This window comes from Oncorhynchus clarkii, chromosome 15 (genome assembly GCF_045791955.1).
Source record: "Oncorhynchus clarkii lewisi isolate Uvic-CL-2024 chromosome 15, UVic_Ocla_1.0, whole genome shotgun sequence".
In the NCBI taxonomy this organism is placed as follows: Eukaryota; Metazoa; Chordata; class Actinopteri; order Salmoniformes; family Salmonidae; genus Oncorhynchus; species Oncorhynchus clarkii.
The window spans coordinates 25,013,143-25,037,913 of NC_092161.1; the positions used below are offsets into that span (position 1 = coordinate 25,013,143).

Sequence of the window (24,771 nt, forward strand, 5' to 3'; positions counted from 1 at the left end):
ACTACTGGCCCTGGTCAAATGTAGTGCACTACATAGGGACTAGGTGCCATTAGGGACACATCCAAAGGCACATCATGAGGACTCCCTCCCTCCGCCAAAAAGTAATTCATTAGCCAATGGCGAGCCCGGTTCCACTCTGCTACAGCAGGGGGTTTGTGGGTGAATTTAATATCCAGTGAATGTCCTTCATCGACCAGAATTCAGTTCTTTCTGGGTTAATATGGGGAGCCACATAAATCCAGCTCTCTCTGGGTTAATACGGGGAGCCACATAAATCCAGCTCTCTCTGGGTTAATACGGGGAGCCACATAAATCCAGCTCTCTCTGGGTTAATACGGGGAGACACATAAATCCAGCTCTCTCTGGGTTAATATGGGGAGACACATAAATCGTTGCTTGTACGTCGGACCGTTTTCCCGACTGTACTGTATTTCTTCCCTCCCTCCCTGTGTTGTCAAATAGTGTTATTTAGCTATGAGGCCTTTATAGGAATACAGAAATAAGTCATTGAGAATAGCAGCTGGTTCTCTCCAGAGGATTGTAGCTGGTGCAACATTCCCTGTTCCTGTGTGTGGTACTGTCATTTAGATATGAGGTCTTTATAGGAATACAGAAATAAGTCATTGAGAATAGCAGCTGGTTCTCTCCAGAGGATTGTAGCTGGTGCAACATTCCCTGTTCCTGTGTGTGGTACTGTCATTTAGATATGAGGTCTTTATAGGAATACAGAAGTAAGTCATTGAGAATTGTAGCTGGTGCTACATTCCCTGTTCCTGTGTGTAGTACTGTAATTTAGGTATGCGTCTTTAAACAAGGGATATACAAGCAAGTCAGTGGGCACTGTACTGTAGCTTGTCCTCTCAAATCAATTCAATGTAAGCCTTGTCCGAGCCAGAACGGCCCATAATTAATACATTGACTGTCTCAATATGTTTTGCAGTGGTTGTCCAGGGTTTCCAGATTTCTATGAAATATGATCTATAATGAATTACAATATGAATTAAATATTTGTTTTATTTAGTATGTTAAAAAGAAAAAAATCTCTCAAGTATTAATTTCAGTATTTCACTTACCTCAGAAGCCATTCTTGTCAGAAGCCTTTATTACACTATGCCAGCCATGATTGAGTTAGCTGTATCCAAACAGTGACTCGTCATTAGCAAGCTAGCCACCACGCTAGCTAGCTTTAAAATGTTGTGGGTTTACTTCTTCCAGTTTTTTTACTAGCTACACCAAGCTAACTTTTCTATCTGTCTTTTTCGGAAACGGTATCCGGCCATTACACAGACTGCCAACGTCAGAGATAACCTACTAATCGCTAGCTACCTGACTAGCCTACCACGATAGTTTTTCTGACAACTTAAAACATAACATCCCAGCTATGGCGACAAAAGCATCTCCCACTCCAAACGAGGAGAAGCTCCCGGCACGACTCTGCTCCTGTGGAAACAAGATATCCGCCAATGACACCCACTCGTTGTTCTGCTTGCATTGGGGTGCAACATGCCGAGGAAGCTTTAGCCTCCCCCTCCTGTCTCCATTGCAGGCTAGCATGCCAACCTAACCTGAGTCAACAAACTCTAACATGGGGGCTGATGTTCCCGATGGTTCATTAGAGGCGATGGATATCCACACGGGATTCATGGAGCAACGGTTAGCACTAGCTGGCAGTGTTGCAGTACTCGAGGCCGCTCTCTGTCTCGAGTCTGGTCTCGAGGCCACATATTGAGTGTCTTGGTCTTGTCTCTGTGTTGAATACTTTTGTATTCGGTCTTGACTCTGTCTCGGACGTTAAGGACTCGTAAGACTCAGAATTATCAGCTTCCATTTAGTCAGCACATAAAACTCCTTCTCAAGGCCAAATACAGTGCATTCGGAAAGTATTCAGACCCCTTGACCTTTTCCACATTTTGTTATGTTAGTCTTATTCTAAAATGGATTAAACATTTTTTTCCCCTCATCAATCTACACACAATACCCCAAAATGAGTTGCACATTTATAACAAAAACTAAGAGCAGAAATAACTTATTTACGTACGTTTTCAGACACTTTGCTATGAGACTTGAAATTGAGCTTGAAATTGACCACCAAGACTCTTCCTAGAGCTGGCCCCCCAGCCAAACTGAGCAATCGGGGTAGAAGGGGCTTGGTCAGGGAGGTGACCAAGAAACCAATGGTCACTCTGACAGAGCTCCATAGTTTGTCTGTGGAGATGGGAGAACCTTCCAGAAGAACAACCATTTCTGCAGAACTTCACTAATTAGGCCTTTATGGTAGAGTGGCCAGATGTAAGCCACTCCTCAGTAAAAGGCACATGACAGCCCGCTTGGAGTTAGCCAAAGGGCACCTAAAGTACACTGACTATGAGAAACAAGATTCTCTGGTCTGATGAAACCAAGATTGAACTCTTTGGCCTGAATGCCAAGTGTCACGTCTGGAGGAAACCTGGTACCATCCCTATGGTGAAGCATGGTGGTGGCAGTATCATGCTGTGGGAATGTTTTTCAGAGGCAGAGACTGGGAGACTAGTCAGGATCGGGGAAAAGATGAACGGAGCAACGTACAGAGAGATCCTTGATGAAAACCTACTCCAAAGCACTCAGGACCTCAGACTGGGGCGAAGGTTCACCTTCCGACAGGACAACGACCCTAAGCACACAGACAAGACAACGCAGGAGTGGTTTGAGTGGCCCAGCCAGAGCCCGGACTGGAACCCGATCAAACATATCTAGCGAGACCTGAAAATAGCTGTGCAGCGACGCTCTTCATCCAACCTGACAGAGGTGAGAGTATCTGCAGAGAAGAATGGGAGAAACTCCCCAAATACAGGTGTGCCAAGCTTGTCGCGTCATACCCAAGAAGAAACTAGGCTGTAATCGTTGCCTAAGGTGCTTCAACAAAGTACTGAGTAAAGGGTCTGAAAACTTATGCAAATGTGATATTGCATTTTTATCTGTTTTGCTTTGTCATTATGGGGTATTGTGTGTAGATTGATGATGACTTAAAATAAAACAATAAACCATTTGAGTAAGGCTGTAACGTACTAAAATGTGGAAATAGTCGAGGGGTCTGAATGCTTTCTGAATGCAGTGTACATGGACAGGACAAAGGGGTTTAGAAAACGTGATCAGCTGTTCGTTTCCTGGGCCCAAACCTCACACGGGTAAAGTGCTCACTAAACAACTCCTTTCGCACTGGATAATAGTGGGGGGGAGGCTAACGCTTTGGCCTATACAAGTAAGGGACTCCGGTGTCCTGCTGGCCTGTGGGCTCATTCCACTAAAGGAATGGCTACATCCTGGCCTTTATTTAAGGGCCTATCTAGCCAAGATATTTGTATGGGCTTCGTACATTGGCAACGTTTTTTTATACAGTAGACTGGATATCACTGCACCAACTCTGATGCATACTGTATTACGTGTAGGATCTTCTGAGGGGCAGGGCCTATTTTGTGTGATAAGTCGCACAGGGCAGTCAGTCGTCAGGGTAAGCTCGTCTGGCAATACGGGAGTCAGCATATCCCATGAATGAAATACGGAAACGAATCCTTGAAAGAGAACTTTAGGTTATGACCGTAACTCTGGTTCTCTGATAGTATGAGTGAGGTATTTCACCAGAACACCCTCCTTGAATGAGCGAGGAAGAGATGTTGCTTGTTTTGACTCGGAGACGCTGCATGGACCTTTTTATAGAGTATGAGGGAAATGCCTCACTCGTACTATCAGAGAACCGGGGTTACGGTCGTAACCTAAAGCTTTTCTGTGTTTGTATGGTGTGGGCGTACCCCAACAACAGAATGGTGTTGGCGTATACTGGTCAATAAAAATATTAATGACAAGTCAACAGCTGATTGGCCAGCTCAGTCAATGAGAAAACATGACATCATCCTCTGAGAAAGTAGTAAGCATTTTTGAAATGGTCTGTTTGAAATACACGTTTCACTTGGGCTTTTTGAAGTGTATTTTCCTCTAATATATGCTTTGGTAACAAATACAAGTATAGGAAGCATTAACATTATTTGGGTATGAGTTAACAGATTAAGGGGATATTTTCCCTGGGCAGTTACTTTAAGCATGGTACTTTAAGCATGGTACTTTAAGCATGGCAACGTTACTCTCAGGGTTTCTGTACTCACTGTTTCAGCTCTGTTTGTTTCATTGATGTGCCTCAGTAGACTGCACGCCACTATTCAGATTCCCACGCTAGCTTTGTCTGAAACGCAGAAAACATATGTGCCTTAGAACCTCTCGAACACACACACACACACACACACACACACACACACACACACACAGTCCGTTCCTACTGATTGTAATGAGCGTGGCCTGCCTGGGAAAGAGCCTGGAGTATTTTCCTTTTGTTAGGAGAAGATGAAACAAAGTGGTTTGTGTCCCAAATGGCACCCTATTCCCTATATCAGTATTTCCCAACTCCAAGTACCCCCAACGGTAGGCATTTTTATTGTATCCCTGGACAAGCACTGCCCTATATAGTCCACTACGTAGGGAATAGGATGCTATATGGGACGCATACAGAGTTAAGTCTCCTTGGAGGAAGGCCTCAGTCAAATGTGCTGGGCTGAAAGCCATAGGGCATCCTTGGCTGCCGTCCAAATCCTCTATTAAGGCCCTGTGTAAAAATGTATGTGGTGGAAAAAGTACCCCATTAGTTATTACAGAGGAGGCTTTAACACTGAGCCTGCTGCCCCACTACAGTTCCCCTAGGACTCCAATAGCCTCTTATACATACACACACACACACACACACAAAGTGTGTGTCCAAAATGGCCCCCTATTCCCTATGTGCTATGGTCAAAAGTAGTACACTATGTTGGGAATAGGGTGTCATTTGGGATGTAGACCGAGAAACCCTGGGAAATCACCAAACAAGATGAAGTAGACCCATAGAACACCTGTACAGTTCACACACAGATGGCTACCAAGGCTTTTCCTTTTGTTTCCACCTGGTGGAATGGGAATGGCCCAAGAGTGAACACAGGGCATTGTTAAATCCAATGCTTCCCCCCTCGGAACGTTGGAACTGGTTAGAATGTGGTTAAACTTCCGAGTCTTTTGTCATTCTAGAATTCCTGTAGAGGGTTCCGGAGTGTTCTGGGAGGTTGAGCTGTTGCCCAGACTGCAAGGAGGGGGGGCTGTCCCTGACCTCTATGTTCTCACACACGTACGCTATCACACTCACGCACACACAGACTCATTCAGTCTCCGCGTAAGGGTTCAGAATTGAGCAAAGGAGCATGGATAAAACTGCGAGGGTGTCACCAGCGTCAGTGGGAAAGGAAACTGTGATGTCAGGGCTCCTCGTGTTTCACAATCTCATATACATCAGCCATGCCAATAACCCCACGGATATCCTATACTGTGATATGTGATTATATGGGTATCCCCTTGTACCAACATGTGTATATAGTTACAGTACTGCATGTGTGGGCTGACTATAATTTCCCAGTTCCCAAAATAGGGTTTTTCCCAACCACCCAATTGCCATCCGTTGACCGAATGATGTCCCTTTAAATTGGCATCACTTACCAAAACACCCAAAGGATATCATCCTGACCTAAAGTTTGCCCTTATTATTAGTTAGTCATCAAGGATTAGGTCCCAAATGGCACCCTATTCCCAAAATAATCCCTATGGGCCCTGGTCAAACGTAGTGCACTGCATAGGGAATAGGGTGCCATTTGGGACACAGGCAAGGCCCTCCAGGCTCCTCTCTCTTCATGGTGGGCAGTATGTTTGTCTATGGTATAATCAGTGGGTAATATGACCTTGGCTTGGCAAAATGCATCTACAAGGATGTTACATTTTTTTTGCTTTAACAGAAAAGTGTAAGCAGCAGTGTTGAGACAGAGGGTTCATCCCAAATGGCACCATATTCCCTATGGGTTCCTGGTCAAAAGTAGTGCACCATATAGGGAATAGGGTGCGATTGGAGGCTCAGTCAGAGGCAGAGTGGTCCATTCAGATTGAAGGTGATTCCTATCTGACAGAGCAGGGCTGTGTCCACAATGGCATCATATTCCCTATATAATCAAAAGTAGTGCACTATGCAGGGAATAGGGTGCCATTTGGGCAGACCAGTTTTGTGTGATGATACAATTTTATTGGGCAGAAAGAGAGATATTGGAGTGTGAATGGGTTGTGGTGTAGGGACTAAATGGTAAGATGCAAAGCAGGCCTGTAGCAGGACCTATATTTAGAACTTTTATGGGGTAACTTTTGAGTGTTATTGTCTTGTTGACTTTCATTTTGTTTTATGCTAGTAAAACATAGCTTTAATGTCTACAATATGAAGTCAAAGTATTTTTGGAGCAAGATTAAGATTTTTTTCTTTTTTTTCATCGCTTCTTGGATAATGTAAGGAGGATACTGGCTTTGATGCACTCCAGCCTTTTTGTTTTTCCGCACACATCTCTTTGCGCACACACACACACACACGCACACACACACACACACACACACACACACACACACACACACAATAGTTACCAAGTGCAAACAGCATGAGTCTGAATGACAAAATCTCATATTTAGCAAATAGGAATTTGCAGAGAACCACCCATCAACCCTTTTAAATGATTAATGTTCGTTATTGGCTATATGCCATTATATGTGCTTGCAAACTGTTTATGGATGTGGGGGATTGAAGTGAATAACGTTTCTAGCCGAAAGCTCAGCATAACTCCTGCGCTATCTCAAGCATTTTGTGAATGATAAGCCAGTGTTGAACCAATTACATGGACCGTTAACTCTGCCTGAACCAATAGTAAACTCCCCTCATAGTCATTTAGCTTTGGGAGACTGCAAGTTAAAGGATAATGCTATGGTGCCGATGATGTAACTGTGCTGTGTGCCAGGGCTTCCGTTTGCCGGTAATTGACGGCTTTTGGCCGATAAATACAATTGTAGCCTGCCAAATTATCCAGGGCTGCCTTGCTGCTGAGGTGAGAGCGAGAGAGGAGCATTTGCCTAGGGAGAAAGAAAAGTATTCTGATTGCAAGGAAGCTATCCTGTTGTTACAGATGGAGAGAAGATGCTCTCAGCTTTCTGTAGATATACAGGACTTTTTTATTTCTCAACTCAATTATGAGTTCAGTAGCAACAATTATGCAAGGATATTGGATATGGCTTTGAGATACGGAGCCTGCGAAATGCGGATTGGCCATTGCGAGTGCATAGGCCTCATTGGGCGGTAGGCTACAACTGCCACATTGGACATTAAATGTAATTTTAGATTAGCACACGGCTACTATGAGTTATGGTGATCTGTTTTGAGTTTCCACTTACTCATGTGGTGAATTAGCCCCAAATAAATTAGCCTATGATATTAGAGCATGTAAATATGCAGGAAAATGAATCTCCATTGAACAACAAAAATATCCCAAAATGATTTCGCTCTATTTTAAAAGTGAAATATAACAACAGTAGCATAAGTGTCTACCCACAATGCATGACAATCACTGAATTAGGTTGCATATTAAAATATTTTGAATCACAGGGTGATGAAACAACTTATTTCTTCAATACCATCTCGGTAGTCTATTACACTTCAGCAATAAGCCCCGAGGGTGTGGTACATGGCCAATATAGCACGACTAAGGGCTGTTCTTTAGCACGGTGCAATGCGGAGTGCCTGGATACAGCCCTTAGCCGTGGTATATTGGCCATCTACCACAAACCCCAGAGGTGCCTTACTGCTATTATAAACTGGTTACCAACTTAATTAGAACAGTAAAAATACATGTTTTGTCATACCCGTGGTATACGGTCTGATATACCACTGCTTGCAGCCAAGTTTATCATTTTTAATAAAGCACTGTGAATTACTTTATAAGATGATAGGTCTACTCATTTTCTCTATTGAGTAATGCTCAACTGTTCAGGTAGGATGCAATTTTGGAACTTTAATAGATTTTTTTGTATATATATATATATATATATATATATATATATATATATATATATATATATATATATATATATATATATATAGTAATTTGTTTTACACTTATTATTATTTTATATTATTGTAGGGATATTTATTAATCCAAGCCAGTTCTTTATAACCTGTTACTGCTATGGGCTCAGTCAGGGTCACACAGAGTGTTTATTGGTAGTCTTAAACAAATCTACTTTGAAACAAAAGTATACACCTCACACACATGATTAGGGGCTTAACAAAAAGAAGTCACCTGTACCATGTCAGATATAGAGTTGAAATGTATTACAGTTTGTATTTGCATCCCGATATTACACTTTATATACACCACAGAAGACTGAAATATAACAAAACCGTTTGATATATAAACACTGGATTTTCTGTGTAAAAAAAGAAAAATGTAAAAAAAAAGATGATAAATTATGAAAACTATGAATAACATTCCACCCATGAGGCCATTAGGTAATTTGACGATAGGAAAGGGCTACATATGCAAAATGTGTTTGTTTTTTTACATTCTGTTGAGACATTTTCATTGGCTAAATTAAGTTTGATTTGTGTGCCTGTTGTAAAATAAATATAATTAGCCTTTCATTTGTTAGGTACGGTAGGCACTAGCCTTTCTTTTAATTACTGCAATATAAGCTGTTCAAAACTTTTGTGAAGGTTTAAACCAGTTTGCAAGCATTTTGTTTAATTCTGTTGAGCCATTCCTTTGGCCAAATTAAGTTCCAACTATAATGTTGTGTTTTCCGGAATATAATATCCTGCTCGTTTTTTCCCTATAAACAATGGCTTGATTTACTTTTGATATTACCCTAATAAAGTTTAGAAACTTTTTGAAGGTGTGGTGTGGCTATTAGCCTATTATACTGCAGGCCTTTGATATGAGGCAGTGCGCAGCAACGCTCCGACTGACTCCGGCAGTTGAACTTGAGGTGAGGAAGAATGTTTTTGGCCTACTGGAGTTACTCCTATAATCTAACAATAAAATGGTTATCTTTATAAAAAAAATATTCATATATATTCAAATCCAGTCAGCTGATGTTCTGAAAGAGCTGCAACATCTGGACCCCTACTAATCAGCCGGGCTAGACAATCTGGACCCTTTCTTTCTAAAATGATCTGCCGAAATTGTTGCCACCCCTATTACTAGCCTGTTCAACCTCTCTTTCGTGTCGTCTGAGATTCCCAAAGATTGGAAAGCAGCTGCGGTCATCCCCCTCTTCAAAGGGGGGGACACTCTTGACCCAAACTGCTACAGACCTATATCTATCCTACCCTGCCTTTCTAAGGTCTTCGAAAGCCAAGTCAACAAACAGATTACCGACCATTTAAAATCTCACCATACCCTTTCTGCTATGCAATCTGGTTTCAGAGCTGGTCATGGGTGCACCTCAGCCACGCTCAAGGTCCTAAACGATATCTTAACCGGCATCGATAAGAAACATTACTGTTGTTACAGGAATTATATTCCTCTATGTTTTAATACCCAATTAAAATTAAACACACTGTCAATTCATGAGAATTTGTAAGACTCTTATTTGTATAAAATGGACAGAGACCAGTCATAAAAATCAACCAGCAGCGTTTATTCTCGAGAGTACTGCCCATGATACATTTTACCACAGGTTATAAACTGAAAATGACGTCAGCGTTTTCTAACTGTTCCGTCTCTTCTTGACACTGGCACAAAGGCTGTATAGTTCTCAAGCCTTCCCACATCGTCTAGAGCCAAGGCCAGCCTATGTAGATAAGCATTCTAGCCAGTCTGGCGATATAGTTAATTCATTTCTACCAAGGAACAGACAGTCATTGTTCTAATTCTTGATTATATTTACACACATTATATTCAGTACTAGGATTAAAAAGAAAATTCATACATATACAGTAACATAATAGTATTCTGATTAGTCAGTCCTGATTGAAATGTATACATAATTAGTCATTATTGATAAAAAATTCCCTTAACAACTGTGCAGCTGTATTCATTGATCTGGCCAAGGCTTTCGACTCTGTCAATCACCACATCCTCATCGGCAGACTCGACAGCCTTGGTTTCTCAAATGATTGCCTCGCCTGGTTCTCCAACCTCTTCTCTGATAGAGTTCAGTGTGTCAAATCGGAGGGTCTGCTGTCCGGACCTCTGGCAGTCTCTATGGGGGTGCCACAGGGTTCAATTCTTGGACCGACTCTCTTCTCTGTATACATCAATGATGTCGCTCTTGCTGCTGGTGAGTCTCTGATCCACCTGTTCGCAGACGACACCATTCTGTATACTTCTGGCCCTTCTTTGGACACTGTGTTAACAACCCTCCAGGCAAGCTTCAATGCCATACAACTCTCCTTCCGTGGCCTCCAATTGCTCTTAAATACAAGTAAACTAAATGCATGTTCTTCAACCGATCGCTGCCTGTCCAACATCACTACTCTGGAAGGCTCTGACTTAGAATATGTGGACAACTACAAATACCTGGGTGTCTGGTTAGACTGTAAACTCTCCTTCCAGACCCACATCAAACATCTCCAATCCAAAGTTAAATCTAATGGCTTCCTATTTCGCAACAAAGCATTCTTCACTCATGCTGCCAAACATACCCTTGTATAACTGACCATCCTACCAATCCTCGACTTCGGCGATGTCATTTACAAAATAGCCTCCAATACCCTACTCAACAAATTGGATGCAGTCTATCACAGTGCCATCCCCATATATTACCCACCATTGCGACCTGTACGCTCTCGTTGGCTGGCCCTCGCTTCATACTTGTCGCCAAACCCACTGGCTCCATGTCATCTACAAGACCCTGCTAGGTAAAGTCCCCCCTTATCTCAGCTCGCTGGTCACCATAGCATCACCCACCTGTAGCACGTGCTCCAGCAGGTATATCTCTCTTGTCACCCCCAAAACCAATTTTTTCTTTGGCCGCCTCTCCTTCCAGTTCTCTGCTGCCAATGACTGGAACGAACTACAAAAATCTCTGAAACTGGAAACACTTATCTCCCTCACTAGCTTTAAGCACCAGCTGTCAGAGCAGCTCACATAGTACTGCACCTGTACATAGCCCACCTACAATTTAGCCCAAACAACTACCTCTTTCCCTACTGAATTTATTTTATTTTATATATTTATTTATTTTGCTCCTTTGCACCCGATTATTTTTTATTTCTACTTTGCACATTCTTCCACTGCAAATCTACCATTCCAGTGTTTTACTTGCTATATTGTATTTACTTTGCCACCATGGCCTTTTTTTGCCTTTACCTCCCTTATCTCACCTCATTTGCTCACATCGTATATAGACTTGTTTCTACTGTATTATTGACTGTATGTTTGTTCTACTCCATGTGTAACTCTGTGTCATTGTATGTGTCGAACTGCTTTGCTTTATCTTGGCCAGGTCGTAATTGTAAATGAGAACTTGTTCTCAACTTGCCTACCTGGTTAAATAAAGGTGAAATAAAATAAATAAATAAAAATAAACTCCTATATATCTAAAGCAGACGCAGTAGCCTATCTGAAATGCATGTTGTGTCGTAGCAAGCCCCCGGCATATCTCTTATCTCTCTCTCTGGGGCTAGGACTAAGCTTCTCTTCTTTTTTATATTTTTTGACCCCCAAAATGGATAGACCTAATACAGTGGACGCCTAAGCCAATAGGCCTATGCAGTGCCCTGATGCATTTAGTGCTCATATCTCTAATAGCTGAACAGTGTGGTGGACAATATTTGTTTTAGGAAAGCAAAAATCGTGAAAGAAAATATGCTCTAAAATGTTGCATATGCTACAGATGGAAATAGTGTTTTTGTAATTAGTTATAGGCTGTTTTTAAGGAGACGTAAATCTGTCTCATTTAGCTAATATCCGTCGTTTATGGAATGGCGCTGGCTGTGTGGGTGGACGGACAGCCTAATGGGTTACCTACCCAATATCCGTCGTTTATGGAATGGCGCTGGCTGTGTGGGTGGACAGACAGCCTAATGGGTTACCTACCCAATATCCGTCGTTTATGGAATGGCGCTGGCTGTGTGGGTGGACAGACAGCCTAATGGGTTACCTACCCAATATCCGTCGTTTATGGAATGGTGCTGGCTGTGTGGGTGGACAGACAGCCTAATGGGTTACCTACCCAATATCCGTCGTTTATGGAATGGCGCTGGCTGTGTGGGTGGACAGACAGCCTAATGGGTTACCTACCCAATATCCGTCGTTTATGGAATGGCGCTGGCTGTGTGGGTGGACAGACAGCCTAATGGGTTACCTACCCAATATCCGTCGTTTATGGAATGGCGCTGGCTGTGTGGGTGGACGGACAGCCTAATGGGTTACCTACCCAATATCCGTCGTTTATGGAATGGCGCTGGCTGTGTGGGTGGACAGACAGCCTAATGGGTTACCTACCCAATATCCGTCGTTTATGGAATGGCGCTGGATGTGTGGGTGGACAGACAGCCTAATGGGTTACCTACCCAATATCCGTTGTTTATGGAATGGCGCTGGCTGTGTGGGTGGACAGACAGCCTAATGGGTTACCTACCCAGTATCCGTCGTTTATGGAATGGCGCTGGCTGTGTGGGTGGACGGACAGCCTAATGGCTTAAATGTCCGAAAAATACAAATATTCCCGGTCATTTGTCCAGGGCCAATTTTTCCTAACGGACACCCTGGTGTGTGCGTTTGTGTGTGTTTGTAGACTAAACTTGATCTCCCCACCCTGCCAGTACTGATTTACAGCGTTATTAAATCCTGAACCATAACTGTTTCAATGTCAGGCAAAAATATCATTGTGATAATAAACATCAAGGCAGTCTGTCTGCAATCCCAAATGGTACCCTATTCCCAATGGACCCTGGTCTAAAGTAGTGCACTAAATAGGGAATCGTTGGGACTCATACATGTACTGGGCAGACTAAACTAAACATGAATGGATTAGCTTTTATTGTCAGCAGTATGAACAATATCCCTGGCATTACACTTTTCTGTTTACCCTCAAGCCTAAACACTAGGAAACATGTCAATGGGAATCTGCAGGGATATGTCTCTATCTAGTATATGGGTAACAATACTTTGGCTAGCAGAAAGGATATCGCATATCGCCAACTGAAGATTCTTAGATGCAGGATAGGAGGCTAATGGCCACAGGCAGATGCATACCATTCTGTGTGGTGTGTGTGTGTATCTCTCCAATGCTTGAGGCTGTGATGGTTGTAGCACTCTGATGGTTGTAGATAGTTGTAGTACCTGCCTTGATTCATAGCTTGAAGCATATTTGGCACAGTATAATAGGACACACACACACACACACATACACACACACACACACACACTTGGTATAATAAGAGGGGGTTGACTGACTGTGACTGATTTTACGTACTGCTGAGCCAGCACCATTAGCATCACACACATCGTCCATTCTCCAGCCAGCCATCTCCATAGAATAGAGAGACCAGTCTAGTACTGCCTCCAGTGGCCACACTATGAAACTACACCCTCCCGCTCATTGAATGAATGAAGGAACGAAGCCCAGATGAGATGCTCAGTCTGCATCACAAATGGCACCCTACATAGAGCCCTGGTCAAAAGTAGTGCACTATATAGGGAATAGGGTGCCATTCGGGACACATACTTAGTTTGTATATCTGCTGAGCTAGGATCTGGAGCTTGGACTGGGTGAGACAGATGATTTGATGTACCACACCACCCAGCTCCAAAACAAACACTTGATGGACTGCTGCCCTATTTTCCCTGCTTTGCAGAGCAGGGCCTGGGCCGGTCTGATCTGCTGCTACTGAGTCTGACCTATTGGTCAAATAAAGGTTAAATAAATTGGTGCAAAGGAAATGGCATAACACGTAGGGCTACTGGGTGCCATAGTGTGGAGGGCTTACCCTAACCTCATGAATAGTCAGTTAAACATTGTTTATCATTAGCTAAAACCATTGTCATGCAAGGGAGCAGCATTGTCTAACCTTCCTGTGTTCCTCTCTACAGGGCTTTCTACCTGGATAAGTCCAACCTTCCCCCCAGCTCCACACCTAAAGCTGCCCTCATAGACAAGGTAAGAGGATCAGGAAACGCCAGTTTCATAGGTTAGTTACAGTGGAGTCGTGGTCTGATACTCACGTTATGCAGTCATAGCAAGTAGCCTTGTCCGAGCCAGAATGATCCATGGCACAATGGTCCTGTTTCTGCAGAGCGAGACAGCTTGATGTACAAGTATACCCCCTGGACAGGACGCTAGTCAATCGCAGGGTCTGATACAGTAGTCATACAGTATTAACCCTCCCTCCCTTTCTCCTACCTCTCCTTCTCCTCTCCTCCCAGTTGATGCGTCCTCTGAATGCTCTGGAGGAGTTGTACCGGCTGATGGAGAGTTTCATCTCCTCCCGTCGCACGGCAGCCTGTCAGTATACAGCCTGTGGGGCGTCAGGAGTCGGCCTGCTTACCGTGGCATCAGAACTCTGCTCTCGCCTCGGAGCCACACACATCGTCATGTGCAACAGCGGCGTGCACCGGTGAGTGACAGAGAGAGAGAGCAGAGGAGAGGGGATCTGGCCGAAAATATTCAAATTAATAATAGAACCAATTGCACTTTATGGCAGTAAAGTGTGCGCTGTGCTTACAAAGCAAGACTTTGACAAATGGGACAAACCCCCAATGGAAACCCAGCATGCGGAACTCTGTACGAGCATCCTCAGGCTACAGAGAAAAATTACAAACATCGCATGCAGAGCAGAATTAGGCCAATTCCCTCTTCTGATTAATATCTAAAGAAGAGCCACCAAATGTTAGAATCATTTAGAAACAAGTGACCCCCCCCCCCCCTCCCCCAACTTTGGACTGTTGTGATGACCGTATTACTGCATCACCAGCAGTTATGAGTCATGATCGCAGTGAAATTCCACATGACCGTTGACTAACGGTAAACTCCTCTTATGCACTCTGATGATCAATTTGGAGAAAGAAGTTCAACAGCAGGTTGAAGCTGAGTGGGAAAACATGGTCCTTGTGGATGTTTCAAAGCCAAATACAACGAAATGGACAGGGCTTTCTAAGGGGATGATTCATTCAAAACACACATTCCATACCCCCGTGCATATGCATACCCTGAATTATAATAACGATTGTGCCATTATACAATACATAGCCAACCGCGTATTACACATGGCAGAAAAACAAGCAACAATGCTGATGTAAAATATATTTGGTACGTAATTGGTCTAGCCTACATTAATCATATTTCCGATTTAGCCTACAATTATAGTGAATTTGTTTTAGATTTTGAATAGCCTAGTGATAAGGCTTTTCTATTTTCATAATTAATAGACTGACACATTACTTTTAGCTGCAGAATGTCTCACCACCATGAGTTTCCATCTCCTCCCCTCTCTTTCGTTCCTTTCTACGGCGCGCATAGGGGGGGGGGGCTGTCAACAGTTTAATGAAATATGTTTAGTTATGAAAACATGTTCCAATCGATGTTCCCGAACAGATTTCAGTTGGTTTCCCAAATTAAGCACTTGGTAGCTGCAGAAATAGGGTTGGACAAAAGAGCCCCTGGGATACAGTGTTTGGGTGGAATGTCACCTGAGGCGCAGCAAAATTACCGTACGCACTGCAGAGGGTAGTGTATAGGGCCCAGTACATCACTGGGGCCAAGCTTCCTGCCATTCAGGACCTCTATACCAGGTGGTGTCAGAGGAAGGCCCTAAAAATTGTCAAAGACTCCAGCCACCCTTGTCATAGAGTTTTCTCTGCTACCGCACGACAGGTGGTACCGGAGCGCCAAGTCTGGGTAAAATGGCTTCTTAACAGCTTTTACCCCCAAGCCATAAGACTCCTGAATAGCTAATCAAATAGCTACCCAGACTGCATTGTCACCCCCTATTTTACACTGCTGCTATTCTCTGTTTATTATCTATGCATAGTCACTTTCACTCTACCTACATGTACATATTACCACAATTACCGCGACTAACCGGTGCCCCCCGCACATTGACTCTGTACCAGTACCCCCTGTATATAACCTCACTACTGTTATTTTACTGCTGCTCTTAATTATTTGTTATTTTTATTCATATTTTTTACTTGTCTATTTTTTACTTAACACTTCTTTTTCTTAAAACTGCAGTGGTCTAAGGCACTGTATCGCAGTGCTAGCTGTGCCACTAGAGATCCTGGTTCGAGTACAGGCTCTGTCGCAGCCGCACAATTGGCCCAGCGTCGTCCGGGTTAGGGGAGGGTTGTAACCACCAATTGGACAAGAGTTACGGCTCTCGTTGGTGGTAGAATGAGTAGACCAAGACGCAGCATGGAAAGTGTTCATGATTTTAATATTCAAAAAACATTCAAACAAAATAACAAACGTGAAAAACGAAAGCGCACAGTTCTGTCAGGCACAGACACTAAACAGAAAACAAGGTCCCACAAAAACCAAAAGGAAAATGACAACTTATATGTGATCCCCAACCAGAGACAACAATAGACAGCTGCCTCTGATTGGGAACCACACACACACACACACGGCAGTGGTCTAAGGCACTGCATCGCAGTGCTAGCTGTGCCACTAGAGATCCTGGTTCGAGTACAGGCTCTGTCGCAGCCGCACAATTGGCCCAGCATCGTCCGGGTTATGGGACGATGCTGGGATGTCCTTGTTCCTTCGCGCTGTAGCGACTCCTTGTGCCGGCCAGGAGCAATGCACACTGACACGGTCAGCCAGGTGTACAGTGTCTCCTCCGACACGTTGGTGTGGCTGGCTTCTGGGTTAAGCGAGCAGTGTGTCAAGAAGCGGTGCGGCTTGGCAGGGTCGTGTTTCGGAGGATGCATGGCTCTCGATGTTTGCCTCTCCCGAGTCCATACGGGAGTTGCAGCGATGAGACAAGACTGTAACTACCAATTGGATACCCCGAAATTGGGGAGAAGAAGGGGTATAATAATAATAAAAAAGTGCTTGTAAGTAAGCATTTCCCTTTAAGGTCTACTCCTGTTGTATTCGGCACATGTGACAAATACAATTTCATTTGAATAGCCTACCCAACATGAGTGCAAAACATAACGGTGGGAAAGTGGCCTCCATTCCCTATGCCAGTACATAGGTTACAAGTCCTTAACCAACAATGCAGTTGTTGTTTTAGTTTTTTCATTATTATACCCCATTTGATAATGGGCCGTTCTGAATCTAAACTAATTTGACATATTAGTAAAGAGCAGATTAAATTGAGAACAGACTAATGGGTAAAAATATGATCACTTGATGAGAGAACAGCTGTGCAGCCAGAGGCAAGGAACAGAGCCAAGCTTGAATAGCCGCATCATAGTCGCATCATAGTCGCATCATAGCCGCATCATAGCCGCATCATAGCCGCATCATAGCCGCATCATAGCCGCATCATAGCCGCATCATGCAGCCCATATATGTTTTGATTTCTAAGGCCGACATGGTTTGTATCATTCACTACTAAAGTTGCCAAATAACTCTAAATCTATTGTATAGGACCTGTTTCAAATGATCACTTTTACACTCAACATAGCCACTTCATAATGTGCATTTGCTCCGGAATGGGAAAATGATCCTTTCTATGTTATTCACCCAAGTCCAATCATATTCTTCTTGTATGTAGCTTGTATGCTTGGAGGTCTGGAAATGCTAAACGTGTTTATGTTAATTACCGGTAAATTACCGTGAGACTGGCAGTCTTATGCATGACAATAACCGGCTGACAATTTCATGACCGCCACAGCCCTACTCCCACTCCTACAAAGGCCTTAAATTCCAAGATGTGACCATAGAGAAGAGTCCCCTCAGCCAGCTGGTCCTGAGGCTAAGTTCGCTAACCACTACCAAGGCAACAAAGCCTCAGGACACCACTGGTCCAACCAAATTATCACAAAGCAAAGAAAATAATCTATCACGTATTGGAAAGACAAAGTTAACTTCAATGCTAGTCTGCTTGGAGCCAAATATCTGACCACTATGACTGGTAGAAAATGAAGAAAAACACGGACTATGTACTCAGTGAGCAAAACATGTCCATAGAACCTGGCCCAGAGAGAGGTCGAGACACAGCTGCATTTTCTCCTACATTGCCAGAACTATAAAGACTTACGGGCTATTTTCTTCCCCCAAATTTAAAAAACGAATACAAAGATTTTGAAACCAAAACAGAAAAGGAAAAAATCCAATATCGAAAAAACTCTTAGCTGCAAAATATGTAGCTTCCTGACACACCCGTAGGGACAGCCAGTGGAATGACCAACCAGGTATCTATCTGCTTCATCATTTAAAAAAAATATCTGTCTGTATGTTTGCTTTGGCAATGTATATGGTAACACTTTCCATTGAGAGAGAGAGAGAGTGACTTGTACCCTTCTCCCATTGTCACCGCTCCTCTCACATTGTCCCCCTATTCTCTCCCTCCCTCTCTTCTTTCTTCCTCTCTGTATCTCTACATTCTGTCAATCTCTGACAGTTACTTAGCAGGCTTGGCTTTCCACACACACACACACACACACACACACACACACACACACACACACACACACACACACACACACACACACACACACACTCTGTTCTCTCTATTTGTCTCCATCCAGCATTCTATATCCCCCCTACATTTCTATGGCATCTCCATTACCACATTGAATGTACTCATTAATAGGTCTGAATCCCAAATGGCACCCCATTTTCTATATAGTGCACTACTTTTGACCAGAGCCTTATACAGACAAGAGTCTGCCATTTGGAACACAGTGTAGAACTTACTATTAACATACCTTCCTCTGCATTAGTTATGAAGCCGATACTCTTAGTAATGGCTTTCATTGTTCCTTAAAGAGATGGTTAGTGCCTTTTTAAGTGAATATAGCACTTTTTAGACGGGAAGTCAACGACAGGTCAATTACTTCCATTCTTATTACATTCCATGTCTGCGTTCCGAATGGCAACCCTATATCATGCACCGCTTCTGACCAGAACCCTATGGGCCCTGGTCAAAAGTAGTGCACTTTATAAGGATTAGGGTGTAATTTGGGACGCTACCTATATAAGGGTCCATCTTTCACCTGCCAGATCTTGTCTCGATTCATCATCCTGTGGGGACAGAAATATCCTGATCGTTTGTCACCCCTGATCCCTGCTGCTGCTTCATTCTCTCTTTCATATTTTTATCTCTCTCTCTCTCTCTCTGTCAGTCTCTATTCCACACACACACACACACACACACACACACAGAGACACACACACACACACACACACACACTTGCGTGTGGTGGTGTGAATGACAGTGTGATAAAGTGTTGTGGAGTGAGCTGCCCGGCTGGCTGAGCTCTAATAGAAAGCCCCCGTCAGACTAGTGACTGCTGCTCCTTTATTAACTCACAGTCGTGTGTGTGTGTGTGTGTGTGTGTGTGTGTGTGTGTGTGTGCGTGCGTGCGTGCGAGCGAGCGAGGATGTGTGTGTTTGAGCACCTCTAACTGGCCACAAGTCACCCATACAGGCAGGCTAAGTGTAGCGTGACAAGGCAGGTCAATTCTAGGGTTATTTGTCGGCCTGTTTTCCCACCCTAAATGCTATTCCATCTAGAGGGTTCTATAGAACGGTTTCCTGGTTCCCGGTACCATGTTTTTCTTCCACAGCCTGTGTTTTTCTACGTACAGAACCATTCTGCTCTAACTTCATATTAATCAAAACACTGTTTATGGAACAATTCTTCCATAATCAAATATTCATCAAACTCTGACGCAGTACAGGATACAGCTTAATAACATGCTTTTTCCCCCGGAACAATTCCAAACCTGACGAACCCAGTTATCCCAAATGGCACCCTATTCCCATTATAGTGTACGACTTTTGTGGGGCTATAGTCAAAAGTAGTGCTCTAAATAGGGAATAAGGTGCCATTTGGGAATCTGACTGTGTGAAATCTTAATGGATTCCAGAAGGGTAGAAATAAGGATATAGCAGGATGGTATTTATGAAACACTATGAAGCCAGGCCAATAGATTAGTAATGTAATGGAAACTGCACTATCAGAGAGAGAGGCAGGCAGGCAGGCAGCTCACACACACACACACACACACACACACACACACACACACACACACACACACACACAGGTTGCTCTATTGATGTGATTAGTTGGCCTGATGGGCGAGGTAGCAGTGAGGTTTAATAACAGTGAAAGCAGCAGCAGTGTGATATTCAGGGTCTCAGCAGTTTACAATGTGCTGCCTCCGCTCCTCTGTTTCTCTACAATGTGCTGCCTCCGCTCCTCTGTTTCTCTGTTTCTCTACAATGTGCTGCCTCCGCTCCTCTGTTTCTCTACAATGTGCTGCCTCCGCTCCTCTGTTTCTCTACAATGTGCTGCCTCCGCTCCTCTGTTTCTCTACAATGTGCTGCCTCTGTTTCTCTGTTTCTCTACAATGTGCTGCCTCCGCTCCTCTGTTTCTCTACAATGTGCTGCCTCTGTTTCTCTGTTTCTCTACAATGTGCTGCCTCTGTTTCTCTGTTTCTCTACAATGTGCTGCCTCTGTTTCTCTGTTTCTCTACAATGTGCTGCCTCTGTTTCTCTGTTTCTCTACAATGTGCTGCCTCTGTTTCTCTGTTTCTTTACAATGTGCTGCCTCCGCTCCTCTGTTTCTTTACAATGTGCTGCCTCCGCTCCTCTGTTTCTCTACAATGTGCTGCCTCTGTTTCTCTGTTTCTTTACAATGTGCTGCCTCCGCTCCTCTGTTTCTCTACAATGTGCTGCCTCTGTTTCTCTGTTTCTCTACAATGTGCTGCCTCCGCTCCTCTGTTTCTCTACAATGTGCTGCCTCTGTTTCTCTGTTTCTCTACAATGTGCTGCCTCCGCTCCTCTGTTTCTCTGTTTCTCTACAATGTGCTGCCTCTGCTCCTCTGTTTCTCTACAATGTGCTGCCTCCGCTCCTCTGTTTCTCTACAATGTGCTGCCTCCGCTCCTCTGTTTCTTTACAATGTGCTGCCTCTGTTTCTCTGTTTCTCTACAATGTGCTGCCTCCGCTCCTCTGTTTCTCTACAATGTGCTGCCTCCGCTCCTCTGTTTCTCTACAATGTGCTGCCTCTGTTTCTCTGTTTCTCTACAATGTGCTGCCTCCGCTCCTCTGTTTCTCTACAATGTGCTGCCTCTGCTCCTCTGTTTCTCTACAATGTGCTGCCTCCGCTCCTCTGTTTCTCTACAATGTGCTGCCTCCGCTCCTCTGTTTCTCTGTTTCTCTACAATGTGCTGCCTCCGCTCCTCTGTTTCTCTACAATGTGCTGCCTCCGCTCCTCTGTTTCTCTACATTGTGCTGCCTCCGCTCCTCTGTTTCTCTACAATGTGCTGCCTCCGCTCCTCTGTTTCTCTGTTTCTCTACAATGTGCTGCCTCAGCTCCTCTGTTTCTCTGTTTCTCTACAATGTGCTGCCTCAGCTCCTCTGTTTCTCTCTTTCTCTACAATGTGCTGCCTCCGCTCCTCCGCTCCTCTGTTTCTCTGTTTCTCTACAATGTGATGCCTCAGCTCCTCTGTTTCTCTCTTTCTCTACAATGTGCTGCCTCCGCTCCTCTGTTTCTCTGTTTCTCTACATTGTGCTGCCTCCGCTCCTCCGCTCCTCTGTTTCTCTGTTTCTCTACAATGTGTTGCCTCCGCTCCTCTGTTTCTCTACAATGTGCTGCCTCCGCTCCTCTGTTTCTCTGTTTCTCTACAATGTGCTGCCTCAGCTCCTCTGTTTCTCTGTTTCTCTACAATGTGCTGCCTCAGCTCCTCTGTTTCTCTCTTTCTCTACAATGTGCTGCCTCCGCTCCTCCGCTCCTCTGTTTCTCTGTTTCTCTACAATGTGATGCCTCAGCTCCTCTGTTTCTCTCTTTCTCTACAATGTGCTGCCTCCGCTCCTCTGTTTCTCTGTTTCTCTACATTGTGCTGCCTCTGCTCCTCCGCTCCTCTGTTTCTCTGTTTCTCTACAATGTGCTGCCTCCGCTCCTCCGCTCCTCTGTTTCTCTCTTTCTCTACAATGTGCTGCCTCCGCTCCTCTGTTTCTCTCTTTCTCTACAATGTGCTGCCTCCGCTCCTCAGCTCCTCTGTTTCTCTCTTTCTCTACAATGTGCTGCCTCCGCTCCTCCGCTCTTCTGTTTCTCTGTTTCTCTACAATGTGCTGCCTCCGCTCCTCCGCCCCTCTGTTTCTCTCTTTCTCTACAATGTGCTGCCTCCGCTCCTCCGCTCCTCTGTTTCTCTGTTTCTCTACAATGTGCTGCCTCCGCTCCTCTGTTTCTCTGTTTCTCTACAATGTGCTGCCTCCGCTCCTCCGCTCCTCTGTTTCTCTCTTTCTCTACAATGTGCTGCCTCCGCTCCTCCGCTCCTCTGTTTCTCTGTTTCTCTACAATGTGCTGCCTCCGCTCCTCTGTTTCTCTCTTTCTCTACAATGTGCTGCCTCCGCTCCTCCGCTCCTCTGTTTCTCTCTTTCTCTACAATGTGCTGCCTCCGCTCCTCCGCTCCTCTGTTTCTCTGTTTCTCTACAATGTGCTGCCTCTGCTTCTCTGTTTCTCTTTCTCTACAATGTGCTGCCTCAGCTCCTCTGTTTCTCTGTTTCTCTACAATGTGCTGCCTCCGCTCCTCCGCTCCTCTGTTTCTCTGTTTCTCTACAATGTGATGCCTCAGCTCCTCTGTTTCTCTCTTTCTCTACAATGTGCTGCCTCTGCTTCTCTGTTTCTCTTTCTCTACAATGTGCTGTCTCCGCTCCTCCGCTCCTCTGTTTCTCTCTTTCTCTACAATGTGCTGCCTCCGCTCCTCCGCTCCTCTGTTTCTCTCTTTCTCTACAATGTGCTGCCTCCGCTCCTCCGCTCCTCTGTTTCTCTCTTTCTCTACAATGTGCTGCCTCCGCTCCTCCGCTCCTCTGTTTCTCTCTTTCTCTACAATGTGCTGCCTCCGCTCCTCCGCTCCTCTGTTTCTCTCTTTGTGCTCTACAATGTGCTGCCTCCGCTCCTCCGCTCCTCTGTTTCTCTCTTTCTCTACAATGTGCTGCCTCCGCTCCTCTGTTTCTCTCTTTCTCTACAATGTGCTGCCTCCGCTCCTCCGCTCCTCTGTTTCTCTCTTTCTCTACAATGTGCTGCCTCCGCTCCTCCGCTCCTCTGTTTCTCTGTTTCTCTACAATGTGCTGCCTCTGCTTCTCTGTTTCTCTTTCTCTACAATGTGCTGCCTCAGCTCCTCTGTTTCTCTGTTTCTCTACAATGTGCTGCCTCCGCTCCTCCGCTCCTCTGTTTCTCTGTTTCTCTACAATGTGATGCCTCAGCTCCTCTGTTTCTCTCTTTCTCTACAATGTGCTGCCTCTGCTTCTCTGTTTCTCTTTCTCTACAATGTGCTGTCTCCGCTCCTCCGCTCCTCTGTTTCTCTCTTTCTCTACAATGTGCTGCCTCCGCTCCTCCGCTCCTCTGTTTCTCTCTTTCTCTACAATGTGCTGCCTCCGCTCCTCCGCTCCTCTGTTTCTCTCTTTCTCTACAATGTGCTGCCTCTGCTTCTCTGTTTCTCTTTCTCTACAATGTGCTGCCTCCGCTCCTCTGTTTCTCTCTTTCTCTACAATGTGCTGCCTCCGCTCCTCCGCTCCTCTGTTTCTCTCTTTCTCTACAATGTGCTGCCTCCGCTCCTCCGCTCCTCTGTTTCTCTCTTTCTCTACAATGTGCTGCCTCCGCTCCTCCGCTCCTCTGTTTCTCTCTTTCTCTACAATGTGCTGCCTCCGCTCCTCCGCTCCTCTGTTTCTCTCTTTCTCTACAATGTGCTGCCTCCGCTCCTCCGCTCCTCTGTTTCTCTCTTTCTCTACAATGTGCTGCCTCCGCTCCTCCGCTCCTCTGTTTCTCTCTTTCTCTACAATGTGCTGCCTCCGCTCCTCCGCTCCTCTGTTTCTCTCTTTCTCTACAATGTGCTGCCTCCGCTCCTCCGCTCCTCTGTTTCTCTCTTTCTCTACAATGTGCTGCCTCCGCTCCTCCGCTCCTCTGTTTCTCTGTTTCTCTACAATGTGCTGCCTCTGCTTCTCTGTTTCTCTTTCTCTACAATGTGCTGCCTCAGCTCCTCTGTTTCTCTGTTTCTCTACAATGTGCTGCCTCCGCTCCTCCGCTCCTCTGTTTCTCTCTTTCTCTACAATGTGCTGCCTCCGCTCCTCCGCTCCTCTGTTTCTCTCTTTCTCTACAATGTGCTGCCTCCGCTCCTCCGCTCCTCTGTTTCTCTCTTTCTCTACAATGTGCTGCCTCCGCTCCTCCGCTCCTCTGTTTCTCTCTTTCTCTACAATGTGCTGCCTCTGCTTCTCTGTTTCTCTTTCTCTACAATGTGCTGCCTCCGCTCCTCCGCTCCTCTGTTTCTCTCTTTCTCTACAATGTGCTGCCTCCGCTCCTCCGCTCCTCTGTTTCTCTCTTTCTCTACAATGTGCTGCCTCCGCTCCTCCGCTCCTCTGTTTCTCTCTTTCTCTACAATGTGCTGCCTCCGCTCCTCCGCTCCTCTGTTTCTCTCTTTCTCTACAATGTGCTGCCTCCGCTCCTCCGCTCCTCTGTTTCTCTCTTTCTCTACAATGTGCTGCCTCCGCTCCTCCGCTCCTCTGTTTCTCTCTTTCTCTACAATGTGCTGCCTCCGCTCCTCCGCTCCTCTGTTTCTCTCTTTCTCTACAATGTGCTGCCTCCGCTCCTCCGCTCCTCTGTTTCTCTCTTTCTCTACAATGTGCTGCCTCTGCTCCTCCGCTCCTCTGTTTCTCTCTTTCTCTACAATGTGCTGCCTCTGCTTCTCTGTTTCTCTTTCTTTCTTTCTTTCTTTTTATCTCCCTCTTTCTCTCGCTC

The 24,771-nt window shown here is 44.9% G+C and overlaps 1 protein-coding gene across 2 annotated transcripts in view; it reads left to right on the top strand.

The window, feature by feature from the left end:
• The window catches only part of LOC139367099 (phosphatidylinositol-3,4,5-trisphosphate-dependent Rac exchange factor 2), a 203,630-nt gene that overhangs the window by 162,347 nt on the left and 16,512 nt on the right, over positions 1-24,771 (top strand). For both annotated transcript variants that reach the window (XM_071105143.1, XM_071105142.1), the window contains exons 37-38: positions 13,950-14,016; positions 14,283-14,473. In XM_071105143.1, the coding sequence (XP_070961244.1) occupies positions 13,950-14,016; positions 14,283-14,473 (258 nt within the window). The remainder of the gene's footprint in view (positions 1-13,949; positions 14,017-14,282; positions 14,474-24,771) is intronic.